This window comes from Chrysemys picta, chromosome 7 (genome assembly GCF_011386835.1).
Source record: "Chrysemys picta bellii isolate R12L10 chromosome 7, ASM1138683v2, whole genome shotgun sequence".
NCBI classification, from domain to species: Eukaryota; Metazoa; Chordata; order Testudines; family Emydidae; genus Chrysemys; species Chrysemys picta.
Window position 1 is genome coordinate 42758140 of NC_088797.1, and position 23472 is coordinate 42781611.

At 43.1% G+C, this 23472-nt stretch overlaps 2 protein-coding genes across 5 annotated transcripts; both read left to right on the plus strand.

Moving 5' to 3' along the window:
* Positions 1–13081, plus strand: LOC122174826 (uncharacterized). Of its 4 annotated transcripts, none has more exons than XR_006177159.2 (3): positions 1–131; positions 11757–11987; positions 12932–13062. XR_006177159.2 is itself a non-coding variant. In XM_065551273.1 (2 exons), exon 1 carries the CDS (start codon positions 5179–5181, stop codon positions 6181–6183), a length of 1005 nt encoding a protein of 334 aa, XP_065407345.1. In that variant the 5' UTR covers positions 83–5178; the 3' UTR covers positions 6184–11987; positions 12932–13081. The 4 variants fall into 4 exon arrangements, 2 of the variants coding, with proteins under 2 accessions (XP_065407345.1, XP_065407346.1); XR_010589108.1 differs by having other exon boundaries at positions 83–540; XM_065551273.1 differs by having other exon boundaries at positions 83–11987; positions 12932–13081.
* A 4630-nt stretch (positions 13082–17711) lies between these two features.
* Positions 17712–23074, plus strand: LOC135972630 (uncharacterized). The gene has a single exon (XM_065551275.1). The coding sequence runs from the start codon at positions 17753–17755 to the stop codon at positions 21974–21976; it is 4224 nt and encodes a 1407-aa protein (XP_065407347.1). The 5' UTR covers positions 17712–17752; the 3' UTR covers positions 21977–23074.
* Positions 23075–23472: the final 398 nt, after the last annotated feature.

The window sequence follows — 23472 nt, forward strand, 5'->3', positions numbered from 1 at the left end:
ACCGCCCCGCACCCATTACGTCACAGAGAACGGCCTCCAAGGCCCAAGACACACCAACGGCCTCTGCACCCCGATTGGCTGGCAGTCGGGGAGGGGGAGGACCCGAGAGGACCCTCCAGTCCTGATTTGCCGTGAGCTGACGGAAATAGAAGCGCCGGTTGTGTATATCTGTGGGAGGAGGGGTTGGAGCCCGAGCAAAGGGCTGTTTGAAGAGGGCGGGGGCAACTTGAACTCCGGCAATAGGATTGGCTAGGAGGTAAACCCCACGAGCGAGAATGACAGCGAGGGGTGCCAACCCCCGAGGGACTGGCTGGGGCAGGGGGAGCCGTGCCAGCCGACTGAGTGAGAGGGGCGCACTCCCCCATCCCCGGAGCACTGTTGTGTCAGGCGGCGGGGCTGGAACGGGGTAACTGGAGTGAGCGGTTCCTCCTCTGCCCCGACCAGCGAGGCTGACGTGAAAACATGCATCTCTTGTGCAGGCCGCATGGAGGGGGAGAGGCTGTGCCCCCAGCTGCCGGGTGCTGTGAGTGCGGCCTGCTGGTGAGAGGAGGAGGAGACTGGGGTTATCCATTACACACACAGTTAGGGACTGTACTGGGCTTTCCCTTTGTGTGTTAGCAGCGGGGAGATTTCAGAGTCCTTGGGAATGTTAATTTAAGAAGCCTGCTTTAATATACACCCCAAATGACCAAACATGAATTTTAGAGATTAAGTGTGATGGTGTCCGACTGTTTCTCCCCTTCTCCACATTTTTCATTCTTTTCAGCCTCAGACAAAAGCCAGTTTGAGAGAGCCTTAGGGAGTCATGGAGCTGGGTATTGATCAGAGTGAATCACATTTACAGTCATTCTTGAGTTTCCTAACTGCAAACACTGAAATCAGTATTACTGGGATTGATGTGATTTTTATCTAGGGGTGGGAAGAAAAATCGTGTTTTCAACTTAATAGGGAAACATCTTCCATCCAAGTATTAATCACACCCTACAGGCAGATTTTGGGGTCAGCTGCAGATGAACCCACAACAATGAGATTTAAGACTTATTCACCTCAAAGGTATCTGTTATTTGGTGTGCAAGTTAAAAATAAGTCCCTGCAATTTGGATTCAAATGTCAGTTAAGAGGTTTGCCCTAGCAGTGAAGGTTCAGAAGCATGAGCAATAATGTGTAAAACAAAAAACAGAAATCCTAGCAACATTTGGATAGGCAAGCTTTCTTTAGTGTGATATAAACAGAAGTAAATTAAGAACATAAGAATAGCCATACTGGGTCAGACCAAAGGTCCATCTAACCTAGTATCCTGTCTTCTGACAGTGGCCAATGCCAGGTGCTTCGAGGGAATGAACAGAACAGGTAATCATCACGTGATCCATCCCCTGTCAGCCATTCCCAGCTTCTGGCAAACAGAATTTATCAAGTTCTTTTTTTTAACTGTTTTATAGTCTTGGCCTTCACAACATCCTCTGGAAAAGAGTTCCATAGGTTGAGAGTACACTGTGTGAAGAAATACTTCCTTTTGTTTGTTTTAAACCGTCTGCCTATTAATTTCATTTGGTGATTCCTAGTTCTTGTGTTATGAGAAGGAGTAAATAACACTTCCTTATTTACTTTCTCCACACCAGTCATGATTTTATAGACCTCTATCATATCCCCCCTTAGTTGTCTCTTTTCCAAGCTGAAAAGTCCCAGTCTTATGAATCTCTCCTCATATGGCATCCGTTCCATACCCCTAATAATTTTTTTTGCCCTTTTCTGAACCTTTCCCAATTCCAATACATCTTTTTTGAGATGGGGCAACCACATCTGCACGCAGTATTCAAGGTATGGGTGTACCATGGATTTATATAGAGGCAATACACTGTCTTATTATCTCTCTCTTTCTTAGTGGTTCCCAACATTCTGTTTGTTTTTTTGACTGCCACTGCACAGTGAGTGGATGTTTACAGAAAACTATCCAAAATGACTCCAAGATCTCTTTTTGAGTGGTAACAGCTAATTTAGACTCTATCATTTTATTTGTATAGTTGGGATTATGTTTTCCAATGTGCATTACTTTGTATTTATCAACATGGAATTTCATCATCCATTTTGTTGCCTAGTCACCCAGTTTTGTGAGATCCTTTTGTAGCTCTTCGCTGTCTGCCTGGGACTTAATTATCTTGAGTAGCTTTGTATCTGCAAATTTCCCCACCTCACTGTTTACCCCCTTTTCAAGATCATTTATGAATATGTTAAATAGGACTGGGCCCAGTACAGACCCCTGCGGGATACCACTATTTACCTCTCTCCATTCTGAAAACTGACCATTTATTCCTACCCTTTGTTTCCTATCTTTTAACCAGTTACTTATCCATGAGAGGACCTTCCCTCTTATCCCATGACAGCTTACTTTGCTTAAGAGCCTTTGGTGAGGGACCTTGTCAAAGGCTTTCTGAAAATCTAAGTACACTATATTCACTGGATCCCCTTTGTCCACATGCTTGTTGACCCCCTCAAAGAATTCTAGTAGATTGATGAGGCATGATTTCCCTTTACAAAATCCATGTGGACTCTTCCCCAACAAATTATGTTCACCTATGTGTCTGACACTTTTGTTCCTGACTATAGTTTCAATCAATTTGCCTGGTACTGAAGTCAGGCGTATGGGCCTGTAATTGCCAGGATCACCTCAAGAGCCCTTTTAAAAAATTGGCCTCACATTAGCTATCCTCAAGTCATTTGGTACAGAAGCGGATTTAAATGAGAGGTTACAGACTACAGTTAGTAGTTCTGAAATTTTGGTTTAGGTGGAGCCTATCCTTCCTGTATAAGCTCCCCTTTCCCCAAAAGTTTCCCTAGTTCCTAATAAATCAAAACCTCTCCTCCCCGCACCATTGTCTCATCTACACATTGAGAACCTGCAGTACTGCCTAACTGGCCCTGTGTGTGGAACTGGAGCAACTTGCACCAAATGCACACATACTCCACCTGCCCAATGTTGCATTGGGATAGCCCCCACTCTGTTGCTAGACTTCTGCCTTCATTTTCTTTTTTCTCCTGCAGCTTATTCCTTTGTTGATGTTTTGTTTTTATCAAGGGGTGTTTTTGGTTGTAAATTTAAAGAATGTTAAGTGTGTCTAGCCCCCCTCACACTCTTCCTCTAAACTCCTTCGCAAAACTCCCCAGTTAGCTGCTCCTGTTGGTTAACGCAAGGGTCTTCAAAGGCTCATAATTAAAGTTCTTTGCATGTGGAAATAATCCATCCAGTCACTTATTTCAAGGAAGTTAGGACCTTATATCTGGGATTACCAGAGTTCCTTGTGCTCATGGAAGTGGAAACTAAACAGGTCCTCTAAACCTTGTCCTTGGGGAAATGCAGTAGTTCTAGAAACAGTCTGTCTTCTTCCTAAATTCAGACGGCTACTGGCCTTTTTGTTCCCAGGGCCCGGCAAAAGCTACTGCTTCTAGACCATCTCTTCTTTCACAGGCTTCAGCCCTTAACAGAGCCTCATTTGGAGAGATATTTTGTTTCTCCTCACAGACTGTGTATGGCCTTGTGTTTCATGGGCTTCCTACCTTAAGTTCTCTCCTAGAGAGAATGGAAAGAGGGTATTATTTTTCCTCTCTGGAAGAAAGACTGCCTGCTACTGCTTTCTTTTATCATGTTGGCTAATGAGACCCAGCTGGAGAACCCTACCATAATAATGAAAATGGTAGCAATTTCTTCAGAGTACAGGAGGTTTTCTTTCCTTTCCTAATCTCTTCACCTCTTCTTTGCCTGTCCTAGTGGTGTATAGATCTTGCACATTACATCTAGCTATGCGTGTCATGGTACTTAAGTCTTGCAAGATTTGCATCTGTGGATTTTATAGAAGATTATTGCTACAAATCATAAAAGCCTAGAGGTACAGCTAAACATGGACATATAAAATTGCAAAACAGAAGTTATAGTATTCACTGAGAACTAAAAATAGTGACTCCAACAAAATTTCAGCCAAGTCACTACATTAATTTACTGGTCACTACTCTACAGGCAAAATGCTTCTGAAATAAATGTAGTCAAACTTTACTAATTCTGGGTCACTGAGAACGAAAATTATGTTTAAAATTGTTGATTCGCTCTAGTTTTCAAGATATGCTATTGGGTCAGTATATACGACCCTTGACTTGGGAATGGCGGAGGATAAGTGAGTTATAAAGGGAAGGGATCTCAATTTAAACCAGAAATGACTAAAATACATCTTTGACTGGATCGATGAATAAATCTATGACTGGGTTTGGACAGTACTTGCTTTTTAGGCAAAACAATGAATGATGCCATCTGAAGCTGGTATTGCGTCATACATGATATGAATTGCATCATGTTATTCCTAGAAGTCATGGATGATGCAATCATAATGAAGCTTACATCACTCTGCTGAACAAATTGCCCTATATCAGCTCTAGAAATCATACAGTGTCGTGCCCAACTTATTTGTCAATGTTTGATTTTGCAAAGGGACACATTTCTGTTTAGCCAGAGTGAGCAGAGATGCCTTGTACTTGTGTGAACAGTGCAGATAACTTCTGCTATGTTTGTGGTGAAGTGACTTTTGCATCACAAAAGCGCTGTATAACCACTATGGTTAAGAAAGCCTATCACCTTTATTTTGGCTGCAAAATTGGAGATCAGGACAAGAGATGGGCCCCACACATATGCTGCAACACTTGTGCAACAAATCTTCAGTGGTTGAACAGGAAAAGGAAATCTATGCCTTTTGCAGTGCCAATGATTTGGAGAGAGCCAACAGATCATACCAGCAATTGTTACTTCTGCATGGTGCCTCCAGTTGGGAAAGGTGTGTCAAAGAAAAAAAGTGGACTGTGCATTATCCAAACATTCCATCAGCTATACGCCCAGTACCCCACGGAGAAGGACTGCCGGTTCTTGATGCACCAGAATCATTCTCACTTGAGTCAGATGAGGAAGAGGATGAAACTTCTGGTCCTGAACCATCAATGTCACAGGACCCACATTTTCTCCCATCCTCCTCCTCTGAACCACACCTCATAACACAAGGTGAACTGAATGACCTTGTCAGGGATTTGGAACTACCCAAGAGTAAGGCAGAGCTGTTGGGCTCCAGACTACATCTCCTGGCAGCTGATGTTAGGGTTTCCATGTTCCGTGACCGTCAATAGGATCTTGTCCCATTCTTCTTCATGGAAGGTGATCTTGTAGCCTGCAACAACATCGATGGTGTGATGGCAGCCCTCAACATCGTTCACGATCCAGACGAGTGGAGACTGTTCATTGATTCATCGAAGACGAGTCTTAAAGCTGTTTTACTGCATAATGGCAATGTTTTGCCATCAATTCCAGTTAGTCATGCAGTCCATATGAAGGAAACCTATGACAACATGAAACAACTTTTGAGGTGCATAAACTATGACCAACATCAGTGGCAGCTTTGTGGCGATTTGAAGGTTGTTGCTCTCTTGCTTGGTCTGCAGACTGGATACACAAAGTACTGCTGTTTTCTCTGCGAATGGGATAGTCGTGCAAGAGATTCCCACTACATCAAGAAAGATTGGCCACTCCGACAGTCATTGGAGCCTGGGAGGAAAAGTGTTCAGCATCCACCACTTGTTGAATCAAGGAAGATTTTGTTACCACCCTTACACATCAAGCTGGGTCTGATGAAGAACTTTGTCAAGGCCATTGACAAAACACAAGCAGCTTTCAAATACCTCCGTGGAAAATTTCCAAGGTTAAGTGAAGCTAAGATAAAGGAAGGTGTCTTTGTTGGTCCTCAGATTCATGAACTTCTTCGAGATGATGCATTTGACCATGCACTGCATGGCAAGGAAAAGACGGCATGGAAAGCCTTCCAGTTAGTGGCAATAAATTTTCTCGGAAACAACAAGACAGACAACTACAGGTTGTTGGTGGAAAACCTCCTCAAGGCATACAAAAGCTTTGGTTGCATCATGTCACTAAAGATACATTTTTTGCACTCTCATCTAGATTTTTTTCCACCGAACTGCGGAGCAGTGAGCGACGAGCACGGCGAGCGATTTCACCAGGACATTGCAACAATAGAGAAACGCTATCAGGGCAAATGGAGCTCATCAATGCTTGCAGACTATTGCTGGACAGTGACAAGAGATGCTCCATTTAATGAATACAAGAGACAAGCCAAGAAGCACCGAGTAGACACTGAATAGGACTAAACTATGTATATAATAGTTTTTTGCCTTTTGTTTCATAATAAATTTTATTTATATAACCCTTTTGCTGATTTTTAAAGTGTTACATAAACAGGACAGGTGAAATATTATCATGTAAAGCAACCATAAACACATGAAAAGACCTAGGTTTACAATTTATGATTAAAACTCTACTATCTACACAATATACATAGACATAAAATGTAAAAACTTAAATATCTTAGAAACAGTAGCCAATCAGTTGTTTTAATTGTCATATTTGAATTCAGCACATCAAAATACATAATAAATAGCACATTTTATCTCTGAAGCAGACGACTTCTCAAAAATTGTAGACCAGTGTTATCAATATGTAATAAGTTTTGAATCTTTACGGCAAGCAAATTTTGGGAACAAATGTTAGATTAATTTTTCAAGAAGAGAAAAGCTGCTGATATTCCCACATTCCTTCACTTCAGAACATGTTGCTCAATTAACTTAAAATTTTTGGGAAAAAAGCTCTCTTCTGACCTAAGACTGATGTGAAATTTCAGGCCCAAATAGGTTGTTTCATCAAGTGTGTAAGGCACGGGGAATCAAAAGGCAAGTCTTATAACATTAAGACACAACCACAATTCCACCATGTACTGGAAGAGAGCAGGTGTCTTTTTGTGTCCTTTGTAGCATAAGTCAAATATTTCCTCACTAAACTGTAACTGAATTCTGGCCTAATCTCAGTTTATTTTTGCTAGCTTCTGCCACTCTGCCTTCTGAGATATTGAAATTATTACATCCACATTGCACTAAGTTTGCAGTTAAAATCTCTTCACCCTGGTTCTGTTTGTACAGACAACATGCTTCCTTCCTTTAATGGGACAAACTCCTAGTCGCTTTGAAACTGAGCAAAATGAATATTTGTAACCACATGGGAATGCAATGTTCTCCTCCACTTTGTCTTACTCCATTATAAAGGTCAATACTGCCCAACCCATCCACTGTGACTGATACTGTAATCAAGCAACAGGACTAAAAACGGATGACCAAAAAACTATTGTACTACAGTCATTTAGGCCTTTTTTGTTTTGAAAACTAACTCAGTGACAATGACCACTTCCTGTCCTAATGGAATTGCAAGTCTCATAAATGAGAAATGTTACACTTGATTAAAACAGTGCACCAAATCTATTCTAGAGTCAAACTTAGATTTCAGCAATTCAAAATCATTGTCCAAGTGTTGACATCAAATTAAACTCTGGCAGATTTACTTCTTAGGCCTTGTCTACACTAAGAGCACTGCAGTAGTGTAGGAATACCACTATGACTATATTATTCCAGGAAATTGCTTTTAGAGTGGATGCAGCTATATCAACAAAGCTGTACTTTTTTATTGATACAGTAAAACCATCCTCCACACACACATGAGCAAAAGAAGCTGTACTGGGGGGAAAAGCCCAGTTTTGCCTGTTTAACTGCATATACACTAGGGGCTTCTGGTGGCACAGCTATGTTGGTCAGAGATCACACTTCTTCATACTCCTGACCAACAGTGCTATGCCAGCATACGTCCGTAGTGTAGACTTGGCCTTACTCTGGCAATGCCCATGAATTTAGACCCTAGTTTACACTTAAGTTTTGCCAGCATAGGTTTTGCATAGGTATGTTGGTTGGTTAGGGGTGTGATTTCCCCTCCCCACTCCTAACCAACATAACTATGCTGGCAAAAGATCTGGTGTTGATGCAGTTCCACTGGCAAAAATATCCTTTTACTGGTATAGCTTATTTACTGGTATTTTTTTGCTTATATAAGCTGTGTTTCCACTAGCTACACCAGCAAACCTTTTCTAGCGTCGGCAAAACTTCAGTTACTGAGGTAACAAGTTAAATCCAAAACTTAATAGTCAGATAGGTCACAGAAATGAAGTAATGGAGCAGAGTCAATCTGCTTCCTCTGAAATCAAAGCGTGAAAAAAAATCCCAGAGCAATAAAATCGAGACTAAAGAGACTAATGGGCTTGTTTTCCTGCCTATATAGCCACTTAGGGCTTACGTTGAGAATTCAGGCCTCCTGCGTCCATCCCAATAAGGTCTATGGCCCAAAATATAGAAGGGTTTGATGACTCTTGAAAGCTGTCTCTGCCGTTTAAGAAGAAAACTTGTCCACATTATACCCCTTCCTAGCCACTCTCAAAGGGGATAAAATTATGTTTCTGACTACAGAAATTCAAAGGCCACTCCAAAAATGAATATACTCAAACTCCAACTCTGATGTACGTTAAAGTTTACCTAAAAGAGCCTTTACATTGTCAGAAACTGAACTGTTGGCAGCAACAGTTGATGACTATTATCTAGAGGGTCATACACTTCATTGTTTTATAGGCAGAGTTCATTACACACACTGTATGTGAAATGGGGATAATACTTGCTGATATTTGCGAAGTTCAGATAAAAAACTAATTACTTAATTTAATACTTAGTAAGTATTTCTGTGAAAAAAAAAGTCTCAGAAGATTACCGTACTCTGCTGGAACAACACTGACTTAAGTCATCTCACTCAGCTGTAATCTAACATAGTACCAGGAATGAACTTCCAGAACAGAAGTTGTTCAGTAGCAAGTATTTATAAGTCAGTTATTTAATTAGATGCAAACGTAGTATAGCATCTGCTTATAAACTCAAGCTCCAGGACACTAATGTGTTCTAAGATATTTCAAGTTACTGAAACACTACTACACATATTCTACAATTAATAAGGAATATCTCAAAGAGGGGTAAAAATAAGCTGGCTGTCATCTTTGCTTCTCCTTGGCATGTGGGCTGGAAAGCAGTACACAAAGAAGATTCTGACAGAAATTAAGTTAATCAGCTACCTCACCTGCCCAATACAGTACTAACAAATTGACGTTCTTTTAAAAACAAGACAAAAACATTCTTGACAATCAAGAAGAGCTCCTTACATGCAACAATAGATTCTTTCCGATCTTTCCACGTAGATTGCATGCAAGGGACCTCGTCTTCCTAAAGAAAAGTAAGTCAGAATTAATTTGAGGACTAAACAAAGAGCTGCAGGGAAGGCTTTTTTATCTCTACTTTTCTTGTACAACTTCCTTCTTCCAGTACAGGACAGTCATTCTGGTTTATCCACCTACAAACTGTATTGAAATTTCCTTAGTTTGGTGTTTACCTGAGAACACGATTTCACTGAAGTTAAAATCTATCCAAGCTTATCTGGCACCTAGAACCCTCAAATGGAAGGGGTTTGCTGTCTTCTTATATGGATGCTCCTGTGGGAGGCTCTGGGCTCATTTTGATAGAGGTCAGGCTATAAGAGGGCTAACAGGACCATATGGAAAGAAGCTCTCTTGTTAAGAAGTTGAGTTACTGTATATATTTGTTCATTAGCCCATTCGTTTATAAGCCGACCCCCCAAGATGGTTAGGTAAAAATAGCAAAAATTGTATGACCCTTTCATAAGCCGATCCTATATTTTAAGGGTTGGCAAACTTTGGCTCCTGGCCCGTTAGGGTAAGCCTCTAGGTGCGCCACTTTCCGCAGCTCCCATTGGCTGGGAACGGCGAACCACGGCAACAGGGAGCTGAGGGGCTCCATGCCTGCGGATGCTCCAGGTAAACAAAACGACAATGTATTAGATATTCAATTCAATGATTCCATAGAGTTGAAAATCATCAGATTTTGGTGTAGACCCATTTATAAGCTGACCCCCGCTCTTTGATGCGTCACTTTTTTACCAAAAATATTCGGCTTATGAATGAGTATATACGGTACTTAACAGATTATAGGGAGAAGCTGCTGTTATTCACTGCTAGGGAAAAGTTAGTTTCTAGAGTTTTATCCTGGCCTATCAAAATGTCCTTATAGCATCTTTTGTGCCAGTCAGAGTATTTGTGTTTATAGCTTTAACACCTGCACTTTTCTAGGACACATAGGCCCTAATCAAAGTCAGTGGTCCATCGTGCTATACAAACAAGTGTACAAGGAGTTTAAAATCGAATGTGAAATATGACATTAAAGGTAAAGGTCAATCCATAAGAGGGAAGGTGGAGCAGAGGAAAGGGTAAGATTAGTAGGGCTTTACAGTTAAAATGGCTAGCTATGTGCACAACTTGATGGTGCTGTGTGTTTTCTTTTTGCCATTGTACCATTAAAAGCAAACTGACTTTACCAAATGAAATCTGAACCTTCCCCTAACCATTCCCTTTACTAAGGAAAAACTGCCACTAAGGCATGAACTCTTAGATCAATATTAACACAGTTAAGGGCAGGCAGTTTCTTTCAAGGCTGTATCACTCCACAACCAAGCACTGGAAAGCATGAAGAGAACAATGCTGTGCTCTTACCCTGGGGATTGAGAACGACACTTCATCTGTGAAAAGAAGAACAGGAGGACTTGTGGCACCTTAGAGATGATTCCTAAAGTTATTCTTCATTTCATGTCATCCACTCATCCCTGGAGTGTATTTTGGATATACTAAATATCAGACTTTTCAGCACCCTTGTGAGTATAAGTAGGAATAAAACTTCTTACTGAGACACTGAGATAAAGAAATAGTAAGACCCTTATACTCGAAGGAAAAACAAAAACAATATTCACTATTAAGTTTGTTACACTAGATCCATCACCAGTTGATAATGTATGCTACTGTTGAAGCCTAAAGATAAAAGTTTTAAAGTAAAATTCTGTGCACTTCATAAACACTGAAAAGGAAAATATAGCAATTTTCTTCAAGCTGCTCTTTGAATTAAATAAATCTGATACCTCTTAGCTTTGTTTTTCACTATTATTCTAGTCCTGCAAACATTTAATGCTTAATATTAAATACAGAAGTAGTTCCATTGCCTACATAGCTTATGTTCTTAAATTAAGCACATGGTTAAATATTTGAAGGACTTTGCTTCTTTAATATTTTCACATCTATAGAACGTATCCAAGGCTATCAAACTACTTTACAATGAACTCAGCCTAATAGCTCCCCATGAGATGGGCCTTTCACTTCTAACTTCTTACCTATTACGTATCCTAGGATCCAGGGTATAAGCTTTGCCATTGAGTACTTAGTTTGTAAGGATAAGGCCTTTTTCTGTAGTCATATTGTAAGGTCTGAGGCCTTTGTCTGAAGCCATATTGGGAGAGCAGCAGCCATGAGCCAAGAAGCAGAACATCACATCCTCACATTCCATCTAAATTACATTAAAACAATGTAATATCGGGCTGTTAAGAAGATGATCCTGCCCTAACAGTACCCACCATCACCAGATAAAGAAACAGATCTTAAGATTGTTAAAGAAAACTTTGTTTGATAGCATTTTGTCTGGCAAGAAATCACTTATCAATAGTTGTGGTTGTGAAATCCCCATTTCTTTATTTTTTTTGTCTTTATGGTCCCCACTTCTCTGTTGTTTATCTGTATGGTCTCTGTCTGGTTCTTTGATGTTTCTATCTGTTACATAATCAATTTTGCTAGGTGTAAATTAATTTAGGTGGTGGGGTATGATTGGTTAAAGAATTGTTTTACAACATGTTAGGATTGGTTAGAGATTTGTTTAGTAATATTTTAATAAAATGATTGGTTAAGATATAGCTAAGCAGGACTGAAGTTTCACTATATAAACTGGGGTCCAAGAAGGAGATCAGCAAAAGAAAAAGAAGAAGGAAAGACCTGGAAGAAGAACTCACCTCTAAGACACAGCCTAAGATCAGAGCTGCTAAGAATCCTCTGCACAACCATGATGTGCAGCAACCAGAAGCCAGACGAGACCAATCTTGCCTGGCCAACAGGGAAAGTCCGCCTCCATGATCAGGATTGGTGAGCATAGCATTGTATGCTTAGCATGTGTATTGTTTGGTAATTGTTAATAAATAGAGGATAAGGATATTACTGTGTAAGGCTCTTTCACTGGTAAAAAGTCCTGCAAATCCGCAGAAGCCCTAGTAACTGGGTAAGGATGGGTGCCTTTTGCCCAGAGCCCAAGGAACTTGGAAAGGGTGGGGGTGCCTAAATTAACAGGGTTATGCCTTGAGCCCATGGAAAGGTAAAGGTGGGTGCTCTATAGAGTGTGTGTAACAGAGAATTGTGTGCAGGTAACAAGTCCCCTGAAACAGGATCTCTCTGTTACCGACATTCATCCCCCATTTGTAACACAGGTATTAAAATATTTACCCATCACACAGGGAAAGTGGTTGTGAGGCTTAAATATATCCATATTTGTAGAGTGCTTTGAGAGGTTTTCATGACAGGTATTTTTGTTACTACATTTGCTTTTAGTCTACAATATTTTAATATCAACATAAGGTTTGTAAAGTATGTATCACTGCCATAATTTGCTGCCAATACATTTTATTCTCTTGACAGTTGTTTTTATAAATCAAATCTTTTTTTAAGTTCTCCATCTTTCAGTCCCTGGCTTGTCAGAGGATGGGAATGTTTCAGAGACAACATACTCAGCCACTCAGGATATGGCTACACTGAAGCTGGAAGTGAGCCTTCCAGCCTGGACAGACAGACTTGTGATAGCAGAACTACTGCTAGCATGCTAAAAATAGCTGTGTTAACATTGCAGTCTAAGCTTGGATAGCTTGAAAGCTTGTCTCTTTTAACAACAAAAGTTGGTCCAATAAAAGATTAACTCACACACCTGGTGTGTTTAATATTTTGGGACTAACATGGCTACAACAACACTAGCAACAAAGTTATTGGGGGATTTTCCTCAAACTAGTTATTTTAAAGTTTCCCTTTCTCTTGTATTTCAGTTTCCTTGCAAATCAGATCCCAGAACCAGCTTTGTGTGACACCCTGAAAATTCCATGCTAACATGCCACATCCACTACAGAGTGAACATAGTTTTTAGGGTCAAGTGGAGGCTTTTTTTTTTAATTATTATTATTAAAGCATACTGTGCATATTTATACCTTTTTTGTGTCTTTGTTTTATGCATAGTAGGATATAAAATAAGCACATTTAACTACAAAGTTAAGAGAGCAAAAGCTTAATTCCCTTGGTGTTAGTGCCTTGACATATGCCTCTGAAAGTTAAAATCTGAGTACCCAAGTCAGATAAAGCAATTCAAACTCCTCAAACTGGATTATGTGTAGGTGAGCTAGACAAATTCCACAGTGTAATTATGAACAACTGAAATAAAGGATACACAGGACTTGCAAAATAGGTTTGACTGAAAGACACCACACTTCTCAGATGAGCTTTGTAAAAATTAATCTTCTGTGTAACTGTGCATAAGAGAGAAGAAATGAGAGAGAACATTGACCTGCTACACCCAGGGTTGTGAGTTCAACCCTTGAGAAGGCCATTTGGGGATTTAGTTGAGGATTGGTCCTACTTTGAGCAGGGGGTTGGACTAGATGACGTCCTGAGGTCCCTTCCAACCCTGATATTCTATGATTCTATGAAATGTGCTTAAAGACAAAACAGCCATACCTTAAGTGGAAATAACAAGTAAGTTTCTCTATTACTTGGACTACATGGCCAAGACCTAGTCCAGTATACTTCCTACAAGCAATAAGAGATTTTTTTATCAGAAAAGAAAACCTCTTTTTAGAAGAGAGATCTAACTATCCATTTTTGGAGAGCCAACACAAAAATAATAACTCTCTTCAGTTGTTTTTTATTTTCGACTACCTAATCAAATACAATTCATAACACAAAGTAAGTAAACATAAAAAAGTTGCTCATCCTACTCCCTCAGAATTTTTTAAAATTTTTCTCAGTAATGCCTACTTTCCTATGAGACTGCCCTCTTTATATGCCCTCTTTTGAAAATTAAGGGCAGCTGTCTGGTCTCCTCTTTAATTTCCAGGGAACACTTCTGGGTCCTTGCACCACCCCTCTCCATCATGAAGACATTATGTTGCTTCATTAGAGAAATTGGAATTTTGGGGACGGTGTGTCACAAGGGCTTTAAGCGCCGCCTTTTGGATCCTGTAGGGTGTATATCACCAAAACAGATTATGAGCAAAATTAGGCAGTAAGCAAGTGAAAAGAAATGATCTGTTATAGAAGCCATTTTAAGAATGGATCAGTTTATCTGCATGGAGGCTACAGTTAAAGTCATTGACTAAATTAACAGAGTTGCAATGATACTGAGAATGATACAGCAATAATACAGAAAATGACACTTTACACTTGTCACCCAGAGATCTCCAAGTGTTTTACAAAGATTGGTAAGTGTTATTATCCACATTTTACAGAAGGGAAACTGAGATACACAAAGGATGAAGCCTAGTTCTTACTAGAAAACATTTGCTGATATAGCTGCGGCAATATAGCCATACCAGGAAACCCTCCTAGTGTAGATGCAGCTTCTACCAGCAAAATGCTTTTGCCGATCTAGTTTATATTGATTCCCCAAGCAAAATAATCTATACCAGTAAATACACTTTTATGCCAGTATAAATGAGTCTACACAAGGATTTTTGCAGGTACAGAAATGTAGCAAAAAATCACACCCCTAACCAACATCACCACATTGACAAAACTTTATAGTGTAGATCTGACCTGAATGTCTTGCCCAGGGGCACCCAGGAAATCACTGAAAAAACTCTGAAAAGAACCCAGTTCTGATTCCTCTTCCCCTGCTTTAAACATTAGACTAGCCGGTTTCTCTTGAACCATTTGCAGTCATGTCTCTATTGTGTATGCTTTCAATTGTTAATCTTGCATTCTTCTTTCAGAAAAAAAATGAGAGGGAACTGAAAAATATGATGACAGTATGATTAACACCCTTCATATTATGCTGCCGATGCAATAACAATACCAATGGCTTTTTCCAGTGTTATTCTGTGCTGCATCATGTTCATCTATTTTTTCTGCAGTTTATTCTAACCAAAAAAACCCAACCAAACAAAGGCCTTACACCCTCAGTTTTGAAGTCATAGAAATGAAAATTGCTCTGCTAGGATCATCACAAGACCCAATGTTTCTGTAATCATCTAGATAGTCTCAAGGTGATCCTCCACAACAATCGAGCTAGGAGTCACAAAGAGGATGACCATCTATGTTTAATGGAAATAATGAATAATGAAAAACTTTATGAAAAATACAGGATAACAATTTTAAAGAGCAATGTGCCATTTGTGGGACACAAATCATGTTTCCTGCAAAATCTTAAATTCATAACATGTATACTTCTTTGCACAATTATTGCTGAAATACAGTATAAAGTGTACACTCCCATATATTATTGAATTGGTACAGGGCATTAGCCACCATAGAAAGAACATATAATCAAATAAGGATGGAATGTGTGTACAAAACACCAAGACATCACAATACAGACATATAACACTATGATGTATCATGGCACTGTGATGTTGTCACAGTGTCATGGCACCACAACATTGGCAAACAATGCCAGAATCCATTATGGTGCTTCTACTTTACCAAACGATGTCATAATGCCATGATACTGTCAGTCTAGGCCCTGGTGTGGCATGACACCATAATGCTGCCAGATCAGGTCAAGCTATGTCTTTGTACCAAGAAATCAAGCTATGACATGCCACGCTGCACCATGGTGCTTCAACCCAGAGCACTGTGATGCTACTCAGTCAGATCCTGTCACGTGCTGTGGTGTCACCAAGTAAGGTACTGTGATATGCTATGATATTGCCAGGCCATGTCATGTGCCAGGCTGTGATGTCAGCAGGCCAGGCCATGTCATATGCTAGAGTTACCATTCATCCGGATTCCCCCGGACATGTCCGGCTTTTTGAGCTAAAAATAGCGTCTGGGGAGAATTTGTAAATGTCCGGACTCCCCCCCATGCAGAGCGCGCGTGACTAACAGGGCAGCCAGCCGGATGGTGCCACTTACATGGGGCTCCGACAGCCAGAGAGAGCCCCTCCTCCGCTTCCCCTGCAGCAGAGATCACTCCCTCCCTCCCTGCATTCACAGATCGCCTCTGGCAGTCTGGCGCTCCTCCCCCACTCCTCCTCCACTGCTGCCCAGCCTGCCGGGACAAACGGCTCAGGCCGTTCCTGAGCAAGTTCACAGAGACATTAGGCGAAGGCCAACTACAAGGGTGTGACGTTATTGATATACTCTGGGACCATATAGATCATTGTTGCAACCAAGGTCCTGTAGTGGCACCCAGATCTTGTGTAAAGGGGGTCAAATGGGGTGTCTAAGACAAGGCTATGGTTTACTGGTTATAATTATGCTGTCTATATGTATGTATCAATTTTGTAGTTGAAGTTAGGAATATTGGCTCTATACTGTCTGTATTTCAAACTTAGGCTATGCTGCTGGGTGACATCCCAGACAACATGGTGTTAGCTCTGCCTAGCCTGCTTGATGGCCCATTAAAGGACCATCAGCTATACAATGGACCCATTGAGAGAAGGCAGATACGCCGTGTAACTCAGCAAAGTATGCAGGGACTGGCCCATGTGACTCCAGACTCCATTTGCTGTTCTTACACCTGGAAAAGACTATATAAGGCTGATGCCTCATCTCCATCTTGTCTTCTATCCTGCGTCTTACCTCTGGAGGGACTTTGCTACAAGCTGAAGCTTTGAACAAAGGACTGAGGACCCATCCCAGCGGGGGATGTTCCAGAGACTTGATTTGAACCTGCAGTTTATTCCATCGCTGCTGCAAGCCTGAACCAAGAACTTTGCCATTACTGTATGTAATTGATTCCATTTAACCAATTCTAACTCTCATCTCTATCTTTTTCCTTTTATGAATAAACCTTTAGATTCTAGATTCTAAAGGATTGGCAACAGCGTGATTTGTGGATAAGATCTGATCTGTATATTGACCTGGGTCTGGGGCTTGGTCCTTTGGGATCAGGAGAACCTTTTTCTTTTACTGGGGTATTGGTTTTCATAACCATTTGTCCCCATAACGGGTGGCACTGGTGGTAATACTGGGAAACTGGGGTGTCTAAGGAGATTGCTTGTGAGACTTGCGGTTAGCCAGGGGGTGAGACCGAAGTCCTCCTAGTCTGGCTGGTTTGGTTTGCCTTGGAGGTGGAAAAACCCCAGCCTTGGGCTGTAACTGCCCTGTTTGAGCAATTTGTCCTGAGTTGGCACTCTCAGTTGGGTTCCACCAGAACCGCATTGTCACAGTGGCGTAGTCGTGCTTGGATCCACAGAACCAGGTCAATTAAGCTTTGGGTCAGAACCCCACGCTGTCCAAATTTGAATTTTGGGATTGAGAGTTTTGTTGGTTAAAGAGCTGCTGCAATGGCTGAGCAAAGAGCATATGAGGGACTTGGCAAAAAAGCCCTGGAAAATTTGTGTTCAGAAAAGAGGATAAGCTTTAGAAAGAAAGCTACAAATCAGGAACTGAGAAATCTGTTAATAGCCAGTGATCAGGGGGCAAGAGCACAGCCCTTACCTGAGGCTGCAGAAGAGGCAGAAAAAATTAGAATGCAAAGGGTGACAAGTCAACTGCAATTTGAGCATGAACAGAAGCTAGCAGATCTTCGATTGCTGGAGAAGCAAAAAATAGCAGAATTAGAAAGTGAGAGAGAGAAGGAGGCTGATGAGAGAGGAGAGAGAGCTCGTAAGGGACGTCTAGAGCTGCTCGCTGCTGAGCAGGAGACTCACAAGATGGAACAGGAGACGGCCAGACTTCAGCTCCAAGTACTGGAAGAGCGGAGAAAGTCATCCCCACCTGGTACTCCACTTCCCCCACGCCATGAGAAAAACTGGGAAAGAATGTGTCCCATTTACAACGATACTGAGGATATAGAGGAGTTTTTGTCTACCTTTGAACGCCTCTGCAATCTGTACCAGATCCCTGAGGGTCAGCGAATGCCTGTCCTGCTGACCAGACTGACTGGAAAAGCCAGGGAGGTATTTAATGACTTGGGGGAACAAGAAGCCTTGGATTATGGGCAGTTTAAAGATTCTGTGTTAAGGCGATTCAAGGTTACTCCTGAATCTTACAGAGTTAAGTTTAGAGAGTTTAAAATGCCTAAGGATTGTACTTTTGTAGAATGTGCTCATAAGCTGATGGGTTTTGTTAAAAAGTGGGTTGTGGGAGCCAAGGCACATGGGAGTTTTGAAAAACTGCTGGATTTAATAACTTTGGAACAGTTCTTAGATATTGTGCCTGACCATGTGAGAGCAGCTGTGTGTGACAGGGACCCTGAGTCAGTCCTACGGGCAGCAGAGATTGCGGATGCCCATACCCAGAACAGGGCTCGAGAAGGGTGTAAAACCCCGGGGAAAACTAATCACCATTCTCCCCAGTTCAAGAGGAGGGAGGGATTTAAAAGTAAATCTGTCCCTGACTCTTCTAGAGGAGTTCAAGGGGGCCCGGAGGGTAGGAACTCTTATCCCAGGACGGAACAGATTACATGCTATCACTGTGGTATGCTGGGCCACATGAGACCAGATTGCCCGACCCTGAAGGGCAGCCCAAAGCCAGCAACCCCAAATGCCACGATAAATGCCAACTCCATTACCCTGAGCACTCAGGCTGAACCAAGCCACAACAGCTCCACCTTAAGTTCAGGTGCAAGCACAGCAGTAGCTAATGTTAACCCCATCGTCTCCAGTGGCATGGGAGGAGGTGATAAGCTCACCAGTTATGTCAGGACTGAGGCGTGGCAGGGGAGTGAGAGGTTTATCATGGAGGCAAAGGTCAATGATGTTGAATGCACGGGATGGCGAGACACTGGCTCGGATGTAACTATAGTCAAGGGACATCTGGTGAAGCCGGAGGACATGCTGCCAGGGGAGTATGTGACGGTAGTGGCGTTATCCGAGTATTCTGTGAACCTGCCGATGGCTAGAATCCACCTGGAGTGGGATGGCTTTAAAGGGGATGTGAAGGCTGCTGTCCGGGATTTGATTCCGGCTGATGTGTTGGTAGGAAATAACATATTGGGGGTGCCTGGCCAAGTTAATGTAGTGACCAGGTCACAGAAAGAATTTGGGGCTGTGGCAGATACCCGGACTGATGGCAGTGAGGGGGGCAGCAAACAGACAGAGAGTGCCTCTCAAGATGGATCAGGTGAGGGTTTATCTGAAATATCAGAGATGATTCTGAATCCAAACAAAACCCAGAGTGAATTCATTGTGGCTCAGCAGAGTGATGTATCTCTAGAGAGGGCCAGGAATGATGCTCAGAGTCAGGTCCCAGCCTGTGAAGAGAGAGGCAGGTTTTTTATGCAGGATGGGCTGTTGTATAGGGAACCACCTAGGGGAAGGAAGAATTCCCAAGCAACAGCTCGCAAACAGCTTGTGGTACCTGAGAGTTACCGCAATGATTTGTTGAAGTTGGCTCATGATAGTCCCTTTGCAGGACATCTGGGTGTAGGCAAAACGTGTGACAGGCTAGAGCAGAATTTCTACTGGCCCCACCTTTTTGGGTCGGTGAGAGATTACTGCAGGAGCTGTGAGCTGTGCCAGAAGCGTAAGGGGTTAAGGGGGCCTAGCAAGGTGCCCCTCCAGCCTCTGCCCATTATTGGGGAAGCTTTTGCCAGAGTAGCTGTGGATATTGTGGGGCCACTCCCTAAACCTTCCAGAAATGGGAAGAAATACATCCTGGTGTTGGTAGATTTTGCTACCAGATATCCGGAGGCTGTAGCCTTGGCTAATATCGAGGCAGAGACAGTGGCAGTGGCCTTGTTCTCTATTTTCAGCAGAGTGGGTTTTCCCAAGGAAATATTGTCTGACCGTGGGTCTAACTTTATGTCTGTGGTTTTCAAACAGTTGTGGGAGTTATGTGGGGTGAAGCACCTGAAAGCTGCTCCCTACCACCCCCAGACTAATGGTCTAGTGGAGAGGTTCAATGGAACCCTGAAGTCTATGTTGAAAATGTATGTGGATAGACGCCAGAATGACTGGGATGTTATGCTGCCGTATCTATTGTATGCATACAGGAGTGTGCCCCAAGAGTCTACAGGGTTTGCTCCCTTTGAACTGCTCTATGGGAGGCAGGTCCGGGGGCCCCTAGATTTGGTTCGTGACTCGTGGGAAGGTAATGTGGAGGAGGCAGAGCAGCCGGTGGCCGAGTATGTGGCTCAATTCAAGGAGAGTTTGCAGGAGATGATGAAGTTGGTTGAGCAGAATCTGAAAGAGAGCCAGGATACGCAGAAAGCCTGGTATGACAGAGATGCTAAAGAGAGAGCGTTTGAAATAGGGGACATGGTGTTGGTGCTAGATCCTGTCAGGAAGAACAAAATGAAAGATGTTTGGTCTGGACCCATGGAGGTAGTGGAAAGGATTAATGAGGTTACCTATGATGTGAGGAAGCCCCAGGTACAGGGAAGTGTGCAGACAGTGCATGTGAACAGAATGAAGGCCTACCATGCAAGGGAGGTAAATGTGAACACAATCTGTTATGCTGAGGAAGAGGCAGGGTCTGCCCCTTTAATTGACATGGTTGCTGAAAGCCAGGAGGAGACGCCTCTTGAGAGCATTGAGATGGGGGAGGATTTAACCCCCCCTCAAAGAAAGGAACTGCTGAGGCTGTTAAAACACCACAAGCAAACATTCTCCAATAGGCCAGGGCTCACAGATAGGATGACACACTCCATTCAGACGGTGGGTCCCCGCCCAGCCCCTAGCAGAGCTTACAGGGCCAAGGGAGAGATGCAAGGACAGATCCAGGAAGAGGTGGAGAGCATGTTGACAATGGGAATAATCACCAGATCCCAGAGCCCCTGGGCCTCTCCCATTGTGATGGTGCCAAAAAAGGATAAGACCATGAGGTTTTGTGTGGATTACAGGAAGCTAAATGCTATCACCCAGCCTGACCCTTACCCCACACCCAGAATAGAGGATCTACTGGATACGCTGGGAGGGGCAAGGTTTATAAGCACCCTGGACCTGACTAAGGGGTACTGGCAAATACCCCTAGATGCCGAGGCACAAGGAAAATCCGCTTTCATAGTGGAATCGGGCCTATATGAGTTCAAAGTGCTGCCCTTTGGGATGCGAAATTCAGGGGCTACGTTCATGAGACTTATAAATGAGGTCCTACGGGGATTAGAATCTTTTGCGAGGGCCTATATAGACGACCTGGCCGTATTCAGCAGTTCGTGGCAAGATCACCTGAACCACATAGGGATTGTGCTGCACCGGCTCAGGGAGGCCAATCTAACGGTTAAGGTTTCTAAATGCAGAATGGGAGCTGCTGAGGTGACCTACCTGGGGCACAGGGTGGGCAATGGGCAACTGCGCCCAGAGCCTGTAAAGGTAGAGGCCATTAAAAACTGGCCAACCCCTAGAACTAAAAAGCAGGTCCAATCCTTCATTGGTCTGGCCAACTATTACAGGAGATTTGTGCAGGGATTCAGCGACATTGTTGCTCCCATCACAGACCTGACGAAAAAGGAAAAACCAGACCGGGTGCTATGGACGGAGGCCTGTGAGCAGGGTTTTCAAAGCATAAAGAGCGCTTTGGCCAAGGAGCCTGTTTTGGCCAGCCCAGATTTTGAAAAGCCCTTTTTATTATGTACAGACGCTTCCAATATTGGGCTGGGGGCAGTGCTAATGCAAGAGGGGGAAGGAGGGAAGAGACATCCCGTGGCATATCTAAGTAAGAAATTGTCCCCCACTGAGCAAAATTACGCTACCATTGAAAAGGAATGTTATGCCATTGTCTGGGCTGTCAAGCAACTTAAGCCCTATTTGTACAATAAAAAATTCACTGTGTTGAGTGATCATGCCCCTCTGGTCTGGCTGCACAGGGCCAAGGGCAACAACTCCAGGTTGCTGCGTTGGAGTTTAGCCCTTCAGGAGTATGAAATGGATATAGTCCACATAAGGGGAAAGGAAAATATTGTAGCTGATGCATTGTCCAGAGTGGAGAGCTCTTAGGATGCAGTCAGTGGTGTTTGTGACATCCCTTCCTGCATCAATTTTGCGTTGGGGGTGTGACGTTATTGATATACTCTGGGACCATATAGATCATTGTTGCAACCAAGGTCCTGTAGTGGCACCCAGATCTTGTGTAAAGGGGGTCAAATGGGGTGTCTAAGACAAGGCTATGGTTTACTGGTTATAATTATGCTGTCTATATGTATGTATCAATTTTGTAGTTGAAGTTAGGAATATTGGCTCTATACTGTCTGTATTTCAAACTTAGGCTATGCTGCTGGGTGACATCCCAGACAACATGGTGTTAGCTCTGCCTAGCCTGCTTGATGGCCCATTAAAGGACCATCAGCTATACAATGGACCCATTGAGAGAAGGCAGATACGCCGTGTAACTCAGCAAAGTATGCAGGGACTGGCCCATGTGACTCCAGACTCCATTTGCTGTTCTTACACCTGGAAAAGACTATATAAGGCTGATGCCTCATCTCCATCTTGTCTTCAATCCTGCGTCTTACCTCTGGAGGGACTTTGCTACAAGCTGAAGCTTTGAACAAAGGACTGAGGACCCATCCCAGCGGGGGATGTTCCAGAGACTTGATTTGAACCTGCAGTTTATTCCATCGCTGCTGCAAGCCTGAACCAAGAACTTTGCCATTACTGTATGTAATTGATTCCATTTAACCAATTCTAACTCTCATCTCTATCTTTTTCCTTTTATGAATAAACCTTTAGATTCTAGATTCTAAAGGATTGGCAACAGCGTGATTTGTGGATAAGATCTGATCTGTATATTGACCTGGGTCTGGGGCTTGGTCCTTTGGGATCAGGAGAACCTTTTTCTTTTACTGGGGTATTGGTTTTCATAACCATTTGTCCCCATAACGGGTGGCACTGGTGGTAATACTGGGAAACTGGGGTGTCTAAGGAGATTGCTTGTGAGACTTGCGGTTAGCCAGGGGGTGAGACCGAAGTCCTCCTAGTCTGGCTGGTTTGGTTTGCCTTGGAGGTGGAAAAACCCCAGCCTTGGGCTGTAACTGCCCTGTTTGAGCAATTTGTCCTGAGTTGGCACTCTCAGTTGGGTTCCACCAGAACCGCATTGTCACAAAGGGGGCCAGGGGTTTGGAGAAAGGGCAGGGAGGTTTTGGATGGGGCAGTCAAGAGACGGGAGGGGGGGGGGGGGGTCGGGAGTTTGGGGGGGGCTTTCTGGGGGGAGTGGATAAGGTTTTGGGCAGTCAGGGTACAGGTAGGGTCCTGGGGGCCCAGTTAGGATGGGGGGGGTCTCAGGAGGGGGCAGTCAGGGGACAAGAGGCAGGGAGGCTTAGGTAGGGGGTGGAGTCCTGGGGGGCAGTTAGGGGCAGGGGTCCCAGGAGGGGGCAGTCAGGGGACAAGGAGCAGGGGGAGGGTTGGGGGTTCTGAGAGGGGGAAGTGGAAGGGGCAGGGGTGGGGCTAGGGCAGGACGGGTGTAGGGCTAGGGCAGGGCTCCTCCCGTCCTCTTT

Coding starts and splice junctions, on each gene's coding strand:
- LOC122174826 (XM_065551273.1), top strand. CDS start 5,179: ATGGAAGGTGATCTTGTAGCCTGCAACAACATCGATGGTGTGATGGCA.
- LOC135972630 (XM_065551275.1), top strand. CDS start 17,753: ATGGAACAGGAGACGGCCAGACTTCAGCTCCAAGTACTGGAAGAGCGG.